General features: G+C 35.4%; 1 protein-coding gene across 1 annotated transcript in view; it reads left to right on the top strand.

Annotated features, from left to right (window-relative positions):
• Nucleotides 1-1,751: 1,751 nt before the first annotated feature.
• The window catches only part of LOC129759742 (putative uncharacterized protein DDB_G0285119), a gene marked incomplete at its 3' end in the record, with an annotated part of 62,972 nt that continues 48,699 nt past the window's right edge, over nt 1,752-16,024 (top strand). The window contains exon 1 of the mRNA XM_055757262.1: nt 1,752-2,911. Within this exon, the coding sequence (XP_055613237.1) occupies nt 2,830-2,911 (82 nt within the window). The remainder of the gene's footprint in view (nt 2,912-16,024) is intronic.

The raw sequence follows: 16,024 nt of genomic DNA, 5'->3' as shown, positions 1-16,024 counted from the left end.
TTTGTGTGCTGGATGTATTGTGCACTTTGTACTTCGCAGTTTTGTGGTACTATTGGAAGTGAGCCAGCACCAGGTAGTCGCCTTTGACCGTCCTTGAACCGCGAGTACAGGTCGTTGCTCTCCCATTATGGCGGACACGATCGCTTCGCCTTCGGCAGCTCGTCGGGCGTCGCTACGGTGGTTACCAAGCAGCTTGGGTTACCGTGAATGGCCCTCTGGTTGTCAGGTGTTGAGGCTTCCTGGCTGCATACTGGTGGCTTGTGGCGCTGTCGTCGGCTTTGAAGACTACACTATTTGGGGAAAACCATCACCCATCATTTTCCCTCACTGCGATATTAAAAAACTACAATTAACCGCGACAAATCACTACAACCTCGATGGAAGTGTTATCTGACGCTTACAAGGTTCGTCAATTTGGACAACAGTTATAATAAAATCGATTTCTCAAAAACTGAAGGAGATTCCAACATATAAATTACTCCAATCTATAGAAAACAGATGTCTGCTCATGTGTATATAGTTTTTGTACACATTTTCGATGTAATATTTGATAAAATCAGTATTCCGCTTAGTAGGAGCATATAGCCCGCTTCTCCCCTATCTTTAACAGATCTTGGCTATGTTTTTATGAATCCGTATGGTAAAAAAGGTGTTTCAAACTTATTGAAAAATCTCCGGTTTATAAATGTTATAATAACGAAGATGTATAGTTGCCTTGTAGGTTTATATGGTACTTAAGTATAGTATAGTTGCCTTGTAGGTTTATATGGTACTTAAGTTGTTTTTGGGCTTTTTCATACAAATTTGTTTCTTTTCGAATCCAATATTATGGACTTGTCTAGAAGTTATATACAGTTATGTTGGCTTTGTCATCGATATTTCATACCCAAGTAACCAAAATCTCCATAGAACGGTCTCTTAAAAGCTCACTCAGCCCTATTTAAAGACTATATAGCATTCTTCTAAACTTATAATGTAAGTCTACCGTTTTAGACTTACCATCATTCTCATTAATTGATAGTTGTACAACGGAAATCCACATTTCCGTCGCTCTGCCGCCGCGTTCAAATTATGCTTCTACCATCATTGAACGCACTCATCGCTACGACAGAAGCCATCCAATGATAGCGAAGGCAACATAAACGTCAAGGCCTTCACAAGGTCTAGCTAGTTACCTAGGTACCTACCACCAGTTGCTTCATTGAGGAAAGGATCGATCATGGCATGGGAGAACTCTCCCAACATTTCTCTTTTACTGAGATAAAGAGAGAACAAGTCAACATTATTGGGAGAAAAGTGGAAATTGTGAGATCAGCAGAGAAATAATTTTCAACTTCTCCACCCATCCCTGAGTAGAAAAGTATGGGTGAGGTTTTCCGCTTTTACCTGCACTGCACCAAACAGGGCGCTGCTTCAGAGAGAATGTTTTTACAGTGTGCTTCGATGATATAGGCTTTTATCATGGATAAAAAATAAAGAATTTTTTGTCTAGAACAGAATAGTCAATCAATAGTCAAGTTTCAACGCTGTCAAATTTAGCTGAGTGCAAACATGAAAATTGTCGAAGCTTGCTCGCCTGTCATGAATCTAGTGAAGTGTGATCAAGCTGTCAATTTAAGATATTCTAGCTGTAGGAAGCACACTGTCAACAACTGGAAATGTGTGTGCGTATTTCATTTTTCCACTCTCCAGCTCCCATCGTTCTGAAAATGGTCTACGTTGCCCATCTAGCCAGTTTGTTGCTCTCGGAACGCCAAATAGTACGGTCGAGTGGACGATAGCTCGGTCCGGTCAACTTTTACGGCTCTTGAAGCTGGTTTGGTATTACGGTCAATAGCTCTGTTTGAACTACCAAATAACAGAAAAAATATCGTAAAATTGTGCTCTCTGTGTGCCGTTCTAGTTTGTTGTTCAGACAATCATGGTTTAGCCTACGGTATACCTGTGTGTGATCACAGACGGGTTTACTCATGATATTTTTTGGTGTGTACCAGAATGTGACATAAATAGCTGCTTTGGTGAACAAGCCTGTGCGGATTCAACCAACATTTACCGTAGGGTGTGCATTCATTCTCGAAACTGTTATGGGCGTTTCGCTGTCAGCTTGTTCTAGTTCTGAACTTGTTTCCCAACTCGTTACTTGTTGGTCCATCGAACCAAGGTGAACTTTAGAAATGTGAAAATATTTACTTTCTACTGTAGCTGTGGTGTGGAGTTTTGAAAGCGACGCAAAAAAAAGTTGACAAAGCACAAAGCAAAGTTCACATTATAACGTCGCCATACTTCTGCGAGACCCACCGAAGCAGAACGAGCTTCATCGAGCACGGAATTGAATAACACGATTGCGAATAAAACATCAACATCAGAAAGGCGATAGGCGGTCAACAGCAGTTGCAGCAGCTGTAATGATCACAAAAGTAACTTGCAATATCGATGTAGTCAATACAGCTGCTTCGCGGAATTGAACAGACAGTCACATGGCAGCAGCAGTGTGAGATGGCTGGTCCATCGACAGTTGTGTAATTGCATCTGCAGAGAAAGTGAAAAGTGCACAGTTTCTGGTTGGCTCCTCACAACATAACCCCAAGACCCCACAATCGTCGCCGTCATCAGTCACAGTGAATGTGCTTCGACACGTGTATGGGTGTGCGAATATTGCTGTGAGTGTTTTTTTTTTCATCTTGTTGGCTTCTGGAAGAAGCCTGTGAAAAATATCCAGAGAAAAAGGAACCACTCGTGGAGGCTGCTGCAGATGAGTGTGTTTTTCGGGGAAAAGCACCTGAAACTCAGAGCGAAACCTGCTGACAGCAAAGCAACCACCTCGAAAACATGGCACACTTTTCGATATCTGAAATGCCCGAAGTGAAGGTGCCCACCGATACCTTTCCCAAAAGTGGGCGGGTGACTGAAGGTTTGTACGAATGAATGATTTTTCTGATTTGTTAGGGGTTTGATAAACGAAAAAATACCGAGTTTTTAGTCTAGATTACATTTTATTGAAGAATATTGATCATCTTGATGATTTCATCATTTTATGTTTCCGTCATTAAAAATTATTTTGAAACTTTTGAGCCATAGCCGTAAAATCGACAAGCCATGCTCAACTTCGAATATATTTTTAATGTGATTTTCCAAGCAACAGTTTAAACTTTTAAAGGCTTTGTATTATTTTTATTACTGGTTTTCATTTCCAAAGTGGTGTAAAACAGTTTCTATACTTTATTTTATTTCCTAAAACGTGTTTTTTTATACCTACCGTGTAAATAGAAACACAAATTTGCTGTATCGGATCCATTTGAAGGTCTGTTACATTTAAAAATGCATTGCAAATATTACTTCGGCCAGGCCGACCATGTAGTAATACGGCAAAAGATGCTGGAAAAAGGGAAGGAATAAAGCGTGGAGATTCTAGCCAAACGCCTCATGTAGATTATTAAAGCAAATGATCAGATTAATTGAAATCATTTATACTCGCCTCCACTCAATGTTGAAGAGTGTTTTTGGGAAGAACTCATCAAATAGGATTTCAGGAATCTTTGGGCCACATCTTCGGACCCGTGAATTGGTGGATCCATTTCCGTTCAAGATTTGGCAGGCAGGCCATCGACTTTTTTGGGGTTGGATACCGGAGCCTATGAAAAATCAAATTTCTTTTTCCCTTACTTCTTAGTTGCATTCGCCGTCACGGTTGTCCAGGTCAGCTGAATAAGATTTTATTTCTTTTCTTGAAACTATTTTCATTCATATTTCAATTTTTTTTAGAGAGAAAGCATCCCACATAAGTCAAATTAATAGTTTAAATGCTTTCCACCACGGATAATGTTAATTATGTAAACCTATATATTTGTTCAATATAAACCGGCATGGCGTATCTAAAATCAATTATTTTTATTTGATTTGTGTGAACAGTGAAAAATTGATAAGGAAGAACCCTTTCGCCGCCCCTAACCCAATACTTGAAACCTGAAATAAAAAATTCGTCCCTCGAAATTTCCATGTACAAAGTCTCCATCTGATGCAAAATCATGACAAGTAATATGGATTGACACCTTGTTGACACATACAATCGATTGCACGCCACTAAAAACTCCCGTGTGCAAATTTTCATCCCAATCTAAGTATCATAACGTCATTATCGCAAAAACAATGAACAGTTAATATGAACCACCCTTTTGACCAACCCCTGACTCGAAATTGGATAGTTGGAATAAATTGTTCTTCCTGAATATCTCCAATCTGCTAATTTTCATCTCAAAGCCATGTATAATAACGTAAATATTACAAACATATTGAAAAATTAAAATGGACGACCCCTTTTGCCGGCCATTTCACTGAGTTTCACCTGTAATCAATTGCCTGTACCTCAAAACTCTCATATTCCAAAACAAAATTGGAAACCGGAAATCGATTGTTCGTCCCTAAAAACAGACGTGTGTAAATTTTCAACTCGATCCGATGTTTTATAACGTCAATATTGCTAAAACAGTGTTTGTGTTGTATGGACGACCCCCTTGAAAAGGGGTCATCCGAAAGTCTGAAAACATTTTTCATCATGATCTCAATAAGCACCCATGCCAAATTTCAGCTCTCTAGTTCTTACGGCTGAGCCTATTGAAGACAAACACGAGCCCATTAAGGGGGGGGGGGGGGGGGGTAGGGTCTAACACTTTCAAAAAATTGATTTTTTTATTTTTTTATTTTCTTAATGTAAAACATTTCAAGAATGTTGTGTCAAATTTTCAAGTCAATTGATGCAAAACTATAGAAATTATAGGCCTTTATCTCCTCCTATCTAATACCGCAAGAAAGCAAGAGCAGAAACTTCAAACGCGTTTTTCTCGAAAGCACATTTTTAAAGTCCGTGGACATCGTCATTTGAAAACTACTTATCCGATTCTTTTCAAATTTGGAACATATTTTCTACATATAAAATACCAGACCCCAACGTTTTTCTTTTTTGTTTTTTTTTTTACTTTGGGGAGATTTTACAGGTGAAAAATGGCGGATTTTTTCGTGAAAAATCGTAGTTTTTAAACAACCACAAAAATTTCATAAAATTTTTTTTAGTAAAATAAAAACGTTGGGGTCCAGAAAAACATCTGTTATAAATATTTTGCTCTGATTTTTTGACTTCAGATGATTCTGTGCTGAGATACAGTGTCCACCGCAAATCCTGTTTTCTAAAAAGCATCCTCGAAAGTGCTCCGTCACCGGCTCATTTTTCAATATTTTTCTACGAAAAAATTACTAAATGTTCTTTTAACAATGCTTTGTATAATGCAAAAAATTTGAATACATTTGTTTGAACGATAGCTCTAGAAATAAATCGTGAAAATGGTGTTTTTTTATACCCGTTAGACCCTACCCCCCCCCCCCCCCCCCTTAAGCAAAATACTGATTCTTTCGAATATTTCAACAAATATGTGGTAAAAAAGTATAAACTCATAAGCAGACATCTATTTTCTATAAATGAGTGTAATTTTTAAGTTAAAAGCTCGCTCAGATTTCGAGAAATCGATTTTGTTATAAAAGTTGTCTTAATTGCCGGACCTTACACCGTGCGGTTTAAATGCGCCTTTTGATATTTTTAGCAAAATTTCAGTCATCGATAAAACTTTGTCAAATTTGTTTTAAGATCTTTAATTTCCTTTCAAGGTGTTTATTAGGGCTTAGATTCGAAGTTCTAGTTTTTTACTATTTAACCTTTTATTGTTTCAGGAGAGAGGCATTTTACAATTTTGATGGGCTCAAATTAAAAAAATTCCCTTATTTCACTTTCTTATCATTAAGTCGTAACAAATTTCAAATCATTCTTTTGTCACTGGGAGTTGGATCATCGCAAAGGGGGGGGGGTGGTTGAGGTCAGCATACAAAGCTTATAAAACTTCCATCTTTCACGATTTGTATTTTGCTCTTGTAATCTTTCGGATATTTGATAAACTTTCCGAAATTTACGTTGAATACTTCAAACTTTATTTATGTCCCCCTTCAGGTTTTTAGGAAATTTCGAAGGGGGGGGGGGGGGGATGACAAAAGAAGAAATTGATATTTGTTCCGGCCTTATTAAACCTTCAAAACAGCTTTAATTTGCTGTATTTATCATTTTTATAATAAAATACCAAAATCACCCATTTTTTTGTTTTGAATTTCTTATTGTTTTATTTTAAAAAAAAAAGTCAAAATGTATATAAAAAAGTATTCAAATCTTGTAGGAATTTTAAAATATTTTTGGGTTTGTAAATTTATAAATTACTTTTATGTCTAATGTTCATAGTTTATTATCCACAAAATGCAATTATTAGATAAGTTGTTTTACCAGCGCTTTCTCCAAACGGCTGTATTTTACCCGCTTGGCGCATTTAGGAACACTTTCCCCTATATAAATATATATCTACAAGCTGATCCGGTGTGCTTGGCTCAACCTTCTAAAAATTAATAAAATTAGTGATAGTTATTTAACTTTTCATTTATTAGCAGTACATTTTAAATTCAATTCCAAAATCAATAAGATGTTCCTTCAAAACAAAACGGTAACTATTTTTCAAACTTTATGAATATTGTTCTTTCATCATTGTTTTATTCCTTTTTTATGACTCTGGAATTCTTTGCCTCATAAGTTTATTACTTAAATCAGGGGTTTTCAGATCATTTGCTCGGCGGAGCACTTTTTAAATCCAGACATTTTGGCGGAGCACCGCGTTCCGCGTTAAGTCGGGATTGGTATTTTGTCTCTGTTGCGAGATTTGTGGAAAATCTAGACTCATATAGATAAGTTGTGGAAAACGGCAGAAGAATAAGTTTGGTTTAGGACAAAATTTGAAATTCATTTTTCAGTTGACACCAAAACTCCTCAAACGACTTCTTGGATGAAAATCATGCCTGAAGTTTTGAATCCGATGTCATATCTATCAAGCATTCATATTCTTGCAATGTTAACGATTCTGGTTTCTTTGACACTGAAAAAGGCTGTTTCACCCATTTCAAGTCTTCGATCTTTTTATGATATTTTTCGGGAAAATATTTCTGGAAGCTGTTCAACAAATCCTGCGGAAAAACTTTGTAATTGTAATTGTAAATGACTGTATTAGATACGTGGGCCTGTTAGTTTAACTCTACATCAAGGAATAAAAAAAATATTATAAACGAAAAGTGTTGTGATTGTCATAGTACGTACCTGCAAATTCTCGTTGAACTCTTGGAAATTTTTGAATGATAACTTCGAGGTTATTTCTGGTTGATTTTGTTCAAAATTTTATTTTGATCTTGAAGGCAATGGTTTTGCCGATTGAATCGAAGATTGTCTTTCATTTTATGAAAAGTGTCAGCCAAATAAGTCAACCTGAAGAGTAGAGTGTCCTTTCCCGGCCATTTTAACGTTCCCGGGATTCGGTAAATCTGATCATCCTATTCCTGGAAATTCCCGGGATCGCGGGGAAAAGTTGAAATATGAGATTATTACCCCTTTCTACTGCATATGTACGGAATCATAGATACATATATGGTATTCTGTACTTACTTCTTTAGCATTATTTTTTTGTAATACTATTTAAAATTAAACTATTTAAATATCTCAAAAATCCAATAAGAAATGTTTAAACAAGAAAAACATATTTACAAAATTGTTACTATTTTTTAAATTTTATACTTTTTTAATCGAACAAAACAATTTTGAGCATAAATTTCTTAGTTAGAGGTAAACAAAGTTATTTCCACCAACGAAAAAATTTGTTTACTTCTGTCATAATTCATGTAGCAGGCGTTTAAAACAATAATGATTTAATATAAATCACGTTATTCGAAAAAACTACATGAAATTAATCATTATGTTGATATCGTTTCTCGACTGGATGATTAATAATTTTTGAGGATTTGTGGGAATAAAACCGAGTTATTTTTATTATTGTCCAAACGTTTCAGCCATTTATTGTGGCCTTTTTCAGTGGGCCCAATGGTGAAGCGTTGCGGTTCAATGTTCGACGCAATGAGTTTAAAAATAGGAAACGTTCAATTTTTCAAACTAAAATATTTGATACAGTATTCACAGATAAAATTCGCACTACAATATTTAATCACAACAAAAATTAGACTAAAAACGAACCTGACAATTAGTGAGTACAAAATATGTTCACATAACACAAATTTAGACAATGTACAAAATTACAATAAATTTACAGTTACCCACTGAAGAAGGCCACAATAAATGGCCGAAACGTTTGGACAATAATAAAAATAACTTATATATATTTCCACTAATGATTGACAAAGTCGTTTTAATCCCCAAAAATTATTAATCATAATACAAGCATGAAATTTATTTGTTGACAAAATTATGGTAGTTTTAAGAAAGGTTTTAAGTAAAGAATAATTTTTATTCACTGCGATGAATTATTATAATCAAGCCAATCTAATAAATTTAATGCATATGTTATGGTTTACATTGGTTTTAATTGATTTAAAATAAAAAAATAAATAAAAAAATGCCTGAAAAACTATTTTTATGGATGTTGCCAAAAACGAACGGTTCAAAACGGATTCGAATTCGTATTTGCATGAACAGTCGCCTAAAATTTCGGTTGGCGCAACTCATCAACTCTCCGTTTTATGAAATTACCGTCGTTGGGAATTGTAATATCTTCTCTTTCGGGATTGTGATGCACTTCCTGACTTATAATTCCAAAAGAAGCTAGATCTCCCATTTACTTCAGACTATGAAATCTCTTAAATGCTGTTTAAACGGATGACGCCAAAATCGAATGTTGCCAAAATCGAGCGGACTCTGTTGTACTTTAACAAACATAATTGACTGCTTCTTGCTGCAAAAATTGTTCAAGTTGACGACTAGGCTTTAGTCGCCAGTAAAAACAAACTAAATAAAATTTATTCACTCGTACTAAATGCCCTGTGATTTTTTTTTCTAATGCTTCGATAAAAAAATCTGAGTTTTTCAAGGTTGGTTTATGATTTTCGTTGCGTACGTCGCGGAGCACTTTCAAAAGCTTCGCGGAGCACCAAGTGTACAATTGTATGGGAGCTCCCCTCTTTCTTAACTTTATCCCGAATTGAAGGAAAAAGAGAGTCTCAAATAAGCATACAGTAGTTTTATGATTTTATCCACTGTCTGATTTATCGCAACTCGCCAAATTAAGACCCGAATGAACACTCAGGGTTTAAAAGGACATTAATTAAATTTAAAAAAAAAACTCGCCAAATTCACGCTTATGTTCAGTTATTTTTCAATTTTATCACGCTTTTCTTTAAAAAAAGTTGTTCTGTTTATCGCTAATCGCTAATGGATTGTAGCGTCTTAAAATGTATTCACAAGTATAAAAGATTTTTGTTCATCTTGCTTTTATAGTTGTTTCGTTCACTGTTTTTCAAAAACTGTGTTTGAATAGTTTTTAATTTTTCCAGAACTTTCTCATTTGCGCCTGACATTATCATTCGAATATGAAATCCATTTGAATCTATTGATACCGTAAAACGGGGTAAGATTGATCACTTTTTTCAATATTTCTCGTTTATTTATTCTGTTAAGGGGAATGTAGCATGTTTCATATTTTTAAAACCAGTACTAGCCACCTATGAACGTAAAACACGGTTGCAAAAATTTATTAGACTACTTAAAATTTGATATAAAAATCCATTTCGTCTTTGTTTGGAATTTGATGCTTTGGGGTAATATTGATCAGTTTTAACGAATTTTCTTGATCATTAAGGTTGTATCCTTCATCTTCATATTATTTACAAATGTTAGTAATTGATTAACTTAGGCATATCGTGTGTTAAGGCCAAACAACAATTAAAATCAAAAGATGTACCATGATGCTGCATAAATTAAGGGGCTAATTTTTTTTGCATTATTTATAAAATTTAATTACAATAAAAAATTGAAATTTTGCCTTCATTCAATTCGCTAAGCCCTCACACTATTCCCCTTTAATTTTTTTCCTTCATACTTAACTATTTTATAGGGTTTCTGGCCTTGTCCTAGACTGGATTACTCTTGGAAAACGTCCCTTTTTTTTTTAAATATCATAAAATACAACAAAAACTACATCAAAACTATACATTTAATAAGGAAAAAAGTTGAACTGTCCCATAAATCAACCTTCTGCTTCTAAACGCTTTGATTTCATCAGAAACGAAATAACATTTTTACTTACATTTGAAATTTTCAAAAACAAACCAAATTTTACCCAATTTGAAACTCAACATGTAGGTTTTAAAATGTAGAAAAAAGTTTTAAGATATTTTAACGTTAAACTTAGCTATTGATGATTATGTAGCAAAATTTCATGTTGATGAAAGCTACCCCGGTGATCAATGTTACCCCGTTTTACGGTACTTATTAAACCCTAGGAAAGTGTTCAACGTTATCAGATTTTTTTGTCATTTGATGGCATCTTATGCTATCGAGCAATTACGGGAAAACTGTGGAAGTATGTTGAAAATTTAAACATAATTTAGAAGATGAAAATATTTTACAAACGAAAATTGGAATGGTATTAACACTATGAAGTGAGTAATGAGCTTAAATTATTTTCTCGGTTACCAAAATATTCTCAATTTTCTAAATAATTAAAACTTATCATAAGGCGGCTTTTCCAGTAGTTATGAATTGAATATTTATTATTTAAGACCATAACAAAATAGTATTTTCACAGTTTCGCTAATTTCACGTTTTCGCCAAATTCACTCCAATTTTTTTTGATCGTGTTAAAATCGAAAAAACCACTGTATAACCATTACTCGTATCCAAATGCCCTCCCATGCCAAACTTGTTTCCGTTTGCTCGATTAGTTCTCGAGTTATATGAAAAATTGTAAAGGAGCCCCCCTCTCTTCTTCCTATCATCCCACTGGAAGGAGACAGTAGTATCGAATATTCATAGAAACGTTCCTCGCACTCAAATACCCTCCCAAACCGGATTTGGTTACATTTGCTGGATAAGTTCTCGAGTGATTTAAAAAATTACATGGGAATCCCCCTTAAAAATTTCCCACTGGAACAATAGAGGGTTCTAAAAATAACACAGAAACATTCATGCTTTTCAAATAGCTTCCCACGCTAAATTTGATTGCATTTACATGTGTAGTTTTCCAGTTGTGTTGAAAATTTTTAAGGAGCCCCCTGTCCATTTTCTATCTTCTCACGGGAAGGAACAGCTCGTGGAACAAAAATTCATAGAACCATTTCTTGTACCCAAATACTATTCCAAGCCTTTTTTGGTTCCATTTGATTGAATAGTTCTCAAATCTCCACAGGAAGAAGGGAAGGGTCCGAAATAACTATTGAAACATTTCTCGTATACCAAAACCCTACTTTGCCAAATTTTGTCCATTAGCATAAGTATTTAGTTTTAAGATTATGTAAAAAATTGTAAGGACGCCCATCTCCCCCTTCCAATCTTCCCACTGGAAGGAGGGAGGGATTCCAAATATTCATGAAAACATTCCTCGACTTCTAATACCCGCCCCTTCCAAATTCGGTTTAATTTCATGATCAGTTATCGAGCTATGCAAACATTTGTCTTTTGTTTGAAAGACCCCCTCCCCCCTTCTAGTGAGAGGGAGACTTTAATCATAATAGAAATCTTTCCAGACCTCAAAAGTATCCACCTGTCATGTTTCAAGGAATGCGGATCAGTAGTTTCAGAGTCTATAGGGAACAGACAGAAATCCATTTTTCTACATATACCTAGATAGATGATCTTAATCGAAAAATAATGGGTACCAAGCTTTAATACAGAAAAAAAAGTGGCCACAAACACTTTTTTGATTTTTTATCCATTTAATATCCAACTATTTCAATATCCCATCCAGATAGATCCGGATGGGTTATGTAATAGTAAGGGTGCCTTTCTATAAAATTTTTCTTAAAAGATAAACTTAGTTTGGTGGACTTTTCTTTCATAGTCAATTATGATGATATTTTATTCTTTTTTACTCATAGTGCTTAACTAACCGAATACCTCCGAACTTTCTTTCTGGATTGAAATTTTTGTACCATGTAATTCTAGGGCACACTTTCTTACAAATACCTACTTGTTCATGTTAATCGCCATTGACGACGACGACGAAGCAAAAACAGAAAGACAAAGCTCCCCACCCAGTTTTGCAATTTAAGGAGCAAGCGCATCGATTGTTCCCATTTCTGTTTTTTTTCTTCGTCCGGCCAAACGACGACGACGACGACGTTCTCTTCACTGCTGGAGCGGTAAATTGTCTTCAATTAAAGAAGCAGTACACGAGCGGAATTGAATTAAAGTGGCGCTTTTTTTTATAAGTATACTTGTTCACTTGTCAATCGAGGGGACACCAAAATGGACAGTGCAGGGGAAGCTAAGGAAACAAGAAAGTGTCAAGTAGAGGTACTTGTTATGGAGTTATAAAATCGTTTCGGGAATCCAAAAACAATTCGGAACTTTGGAGAAAATTTGGCTCGAAAAGGGGCTGAGCACCATCTGAACTATTTATGCTATGCCATCCGTCGTAAAATAAATCGCTTAGATGGCATCGAGGGGTGGCAACAAACTTCATCGAGCTTGCCGTTCTCATAGTTTGGCTCCGTTTTCTCATAGCTTTTCCCAGTCGTTTATTAGTGGGTCGATATTTCTTTTTCCCCGGCAAAAGTGCATTTCATCGGATGGCGGTTCGGAGTTGCTGCTGCGTGCGAGAAAGTGCACTTTTCCCAGTACTTTACGAGGCAAATACAGTTAGAAGAGTCTAATGTACCGATAGAGTTGATGCTCGCAGCATCTTCATTCAAGTTCATCCAATCCCAACCAAACGTGGCACGGCGGCATGAGATGAGATGAGCTCTGTCTCTCTGTGCTGTGGGCAGATTAAAATGAAAAATGTATTAAATCTGGTTCTTATCGCTGGCGTCACGGAATATGTTTACTTTCTGTGCTAAGGCTGCCTGTTTCGGAGGATGAATGTTTTCCAGATGGTGAGTATTGCAACGGGCAGCTTATCTGGTCCCATGGCATGGCGTTTTCAAATGATTTATTCTAAAATATATTCGTGTACCTCGTGTGAAATTAGGTGCACGTGACGCGAATGATTAACATGTGGACCAATATTAGACATTGGAAAAACACATGATAGATCAAGTGAAAGTTTAATGAAAAATTGAATTTTGGTAGAGCTGCGCAAGAAGATATTTAAGGTCACGGTTTGGACAAATTGGATTATAGAAATCTCACTGACCCAGTAATCTTTAGTTCTTCCATACATCTAATGAAAAGTCATCAACGTGAGCTATTCGTTTTTATCAAATTTTTTGAACAACAAAAGTATTTAAAGCTTAAAAACTAAGATCACTTCACCAAAATTTCTTGCTCAGAATGTTTAAACCAGTTTTTTAAACAGTCTGAGGCAGTCTTCTTACTGATGTTAGCACGCATGACTTTCCGGTCAAAAGTTTTGTCCACCGGACCTGGTTTTTGGCCTGAAAATTTTACATAATTTTTGTTTCTACTGTGGAGCCGAGCCTGCTTATGGTTTTTGTGCCCATTCATGAATTCTCCGAAGGAAATTTTCCGCTGAACAATTCGTCTAAGACCTTAGTTTTGTACCTTATAAGGCAAAATAGTTTTTAGCTGTTTAAAAGGGTTATGTCTTTTGGAATTGATCAACAATAAACTTAATTGACATCACTGCTGTGTGAACAGCGAAGTATTGTATGACTGCTTTTCATGTAATGCTTTGCGAGGCACAAGCAGTGATGTCAATTGAATTTATTGTTGATCAATACCAGTACAAAATATTCATTTTTCCCATACAAAATTATAAATTCAATTTTGCTCATGTAAAAGTTACTTAAAAATTCTGCAAAAAATCATGGATGAGTTTTAAACCATAACGAAGCTTTTAAAACCCCAGGGTTTAAGAAATTCATAAATGACCCCAAATCGACTCAGTCTAATGGGACACCCTATAAACACATATTTTGTTGATAATTATGTCCACGCAGAGAGTTTTTTTTTAAATTAGATACTAATATGTGATAAACACTCTGAATATGAAGGATACTAATGAAAATCAGAGATAAATATTGTTTGACACAACGGTTGTACTCCATTTACCCGAAAACCATTGCCCAGAATGAAAAATCCCCAGAATTCCAATCGCCAAAAAGAACCATTCCCCAGAATTTTTTCCCCCAGACGAACCATTCCCCAGAAAAATTTTCGCCGAATGTACCATTTCCCAGAAATTTTTTCACCAGAATTAACCATATACCAGAAATTTTTTCGCCTGAAGAACCATTTCCCAGAAAATTGAAAACATTTATCCTTACTAGAAATTATTTAAAAAAAAAGGGAATTGTTACAAAAAAATGGGGTTTCATAACTTCATTCTTTTGCGGCAAAGCCGCAACCAACGAGGATGAAGGGGTTGAGGCGGCACAAAGCCGCCGAAGCTCCCAATTCCGAGGAGGCCGCCGACCCGCCGTCGGAAGCGGCGGCCCTAAGACATTGGTCTAGGTCTGCCGGGGCTTCCTAGGTCTGCGTGAAAGCTAGGGGTGATCCCCCGTCTTTCAAGTTCGAAAGCGCAGCGTGAGGAGTCGGATACCAAAACGGTTTTTAAAAGGACCATGGTAACCATTGAATCAATTAAAGTACCCAAACCATAAACAAAGCACAACATTGGTTCTAAAATAAGTTTAGCTGGAAAATTTCAAAGTCGTAGTTTCATTTAAAAAATCATTTTGAAAAAATTAATTTCGAATCATATGAAATATACAAGAATTCATTAGAAAAAAAAACAAATAAAAATACTAGAGGAAAAAAAATCTGGGATTTGTGCCATTCTGGTAAATGTTTCATTCTGGGGAAAAAAATTCTGGGAAATGGTCCATTCTGGGAAAAAATTTTCTGGTAAATGGTGCATTCTGGGGAATTTTTTTCTGGGAAATGGTTCATTCTGGGGTTTGATTTCGGGTATTTGTCATTCTGGGAAAAATTCATTCTGGGCAATGGGTTTCGGGTAAATGGGATACAATCGACACAACATATTGAATAATTTATTCCAATAACATATTGAATTCAAGTCTTGAATGCTGAAAAATTCCGAAAGTGTGTTTAAGTTTTGGTTGAGTAGCTAGAAATTTTCACTATTTTGAATAATATCTGATAATTTAAAAATAAAACATAAACCATACGTTTTCAAATATTGTTGATAAGTGGGCAAAATAAATTTGTTTTGTACGCGTTCAATTTTTCTACTTAAGCGTTCGTAAGATCGATATATACTTTTATAGAAGATCTTCAAGACTGCAAAGAGATTGTACCAACGACTTTCATATAAGATTTTTTTCTCGCTTATAGGAGGATTGCCCCGTGAAATAATATCTAGAATAGTTTTTCTCCTACATAAGTTAAAGGGGTCCTCTAGAGTTAGCAGTAAAAGAGTGCTCCCGAATTTTGCGGGTGGAGAATATCAAAATCTTGGTAATGAATCTTAAAATTTTCAACTCAAAATCTGGACAAAAATAATGTAAACCGAATTCGAAAAAAAATTCTAAAAAATTAAAAACAATATGAGGCATCTTATTTTTCATCATTTTTATCGAAACATGTCATTATATACAAACGTCTAGAACAATAATAATGTTTTTTTATTACGTTAGTTTCCAAGTAGGAGAACTCGGTATAAAATGCGCAGAGCCGACAGGATGCGCCACCATCAGTATTTCACTATAGAAACATTTTTCAACATTTCTGAATATGCAAGTCTGTTATATTTACACTATTATGCGTTCCTAAACATTTGGGAACCTTCTAAGATTTATATATCTACTAGCTGATCCCATACGAACTCCGTTTCGCTTTCAACTTGGAATATGTCATGAATAGTTTGTATGAAAGCCAATTGCCAAGCACTTTCCAGACGCACTTCTGAATTCATTGTTGAGTAATAATTGCAAAAATATTAGTCGATCACTTTGTCTGTCTTCTGCTACTAAATTTGAAATCAGAAATCCTTTGACCGGCCAATAAACCACGTGTATAAATTTC

This window comes from Uranotaenia lowii, unplaced genomic scaffold (genome assembly GCF_029784155.1).
Source record: "Uranotaenia lowii strain MFRU-FL unplaced genomic scaffold, ASM2978415v1 HiC_scaffold_26, whole genome shotgun sequence".
In the NCBI taxonomy this organism is placed as follows: Eukaryota; Metazoa; Arthropoda; class Insecta; order Diptera; family Culicidae; genus Uranotaenia; species Uranotaenia lowii.
This window is presented reverse-complemented; position numbering and strand designations above follow the sequence as displayed.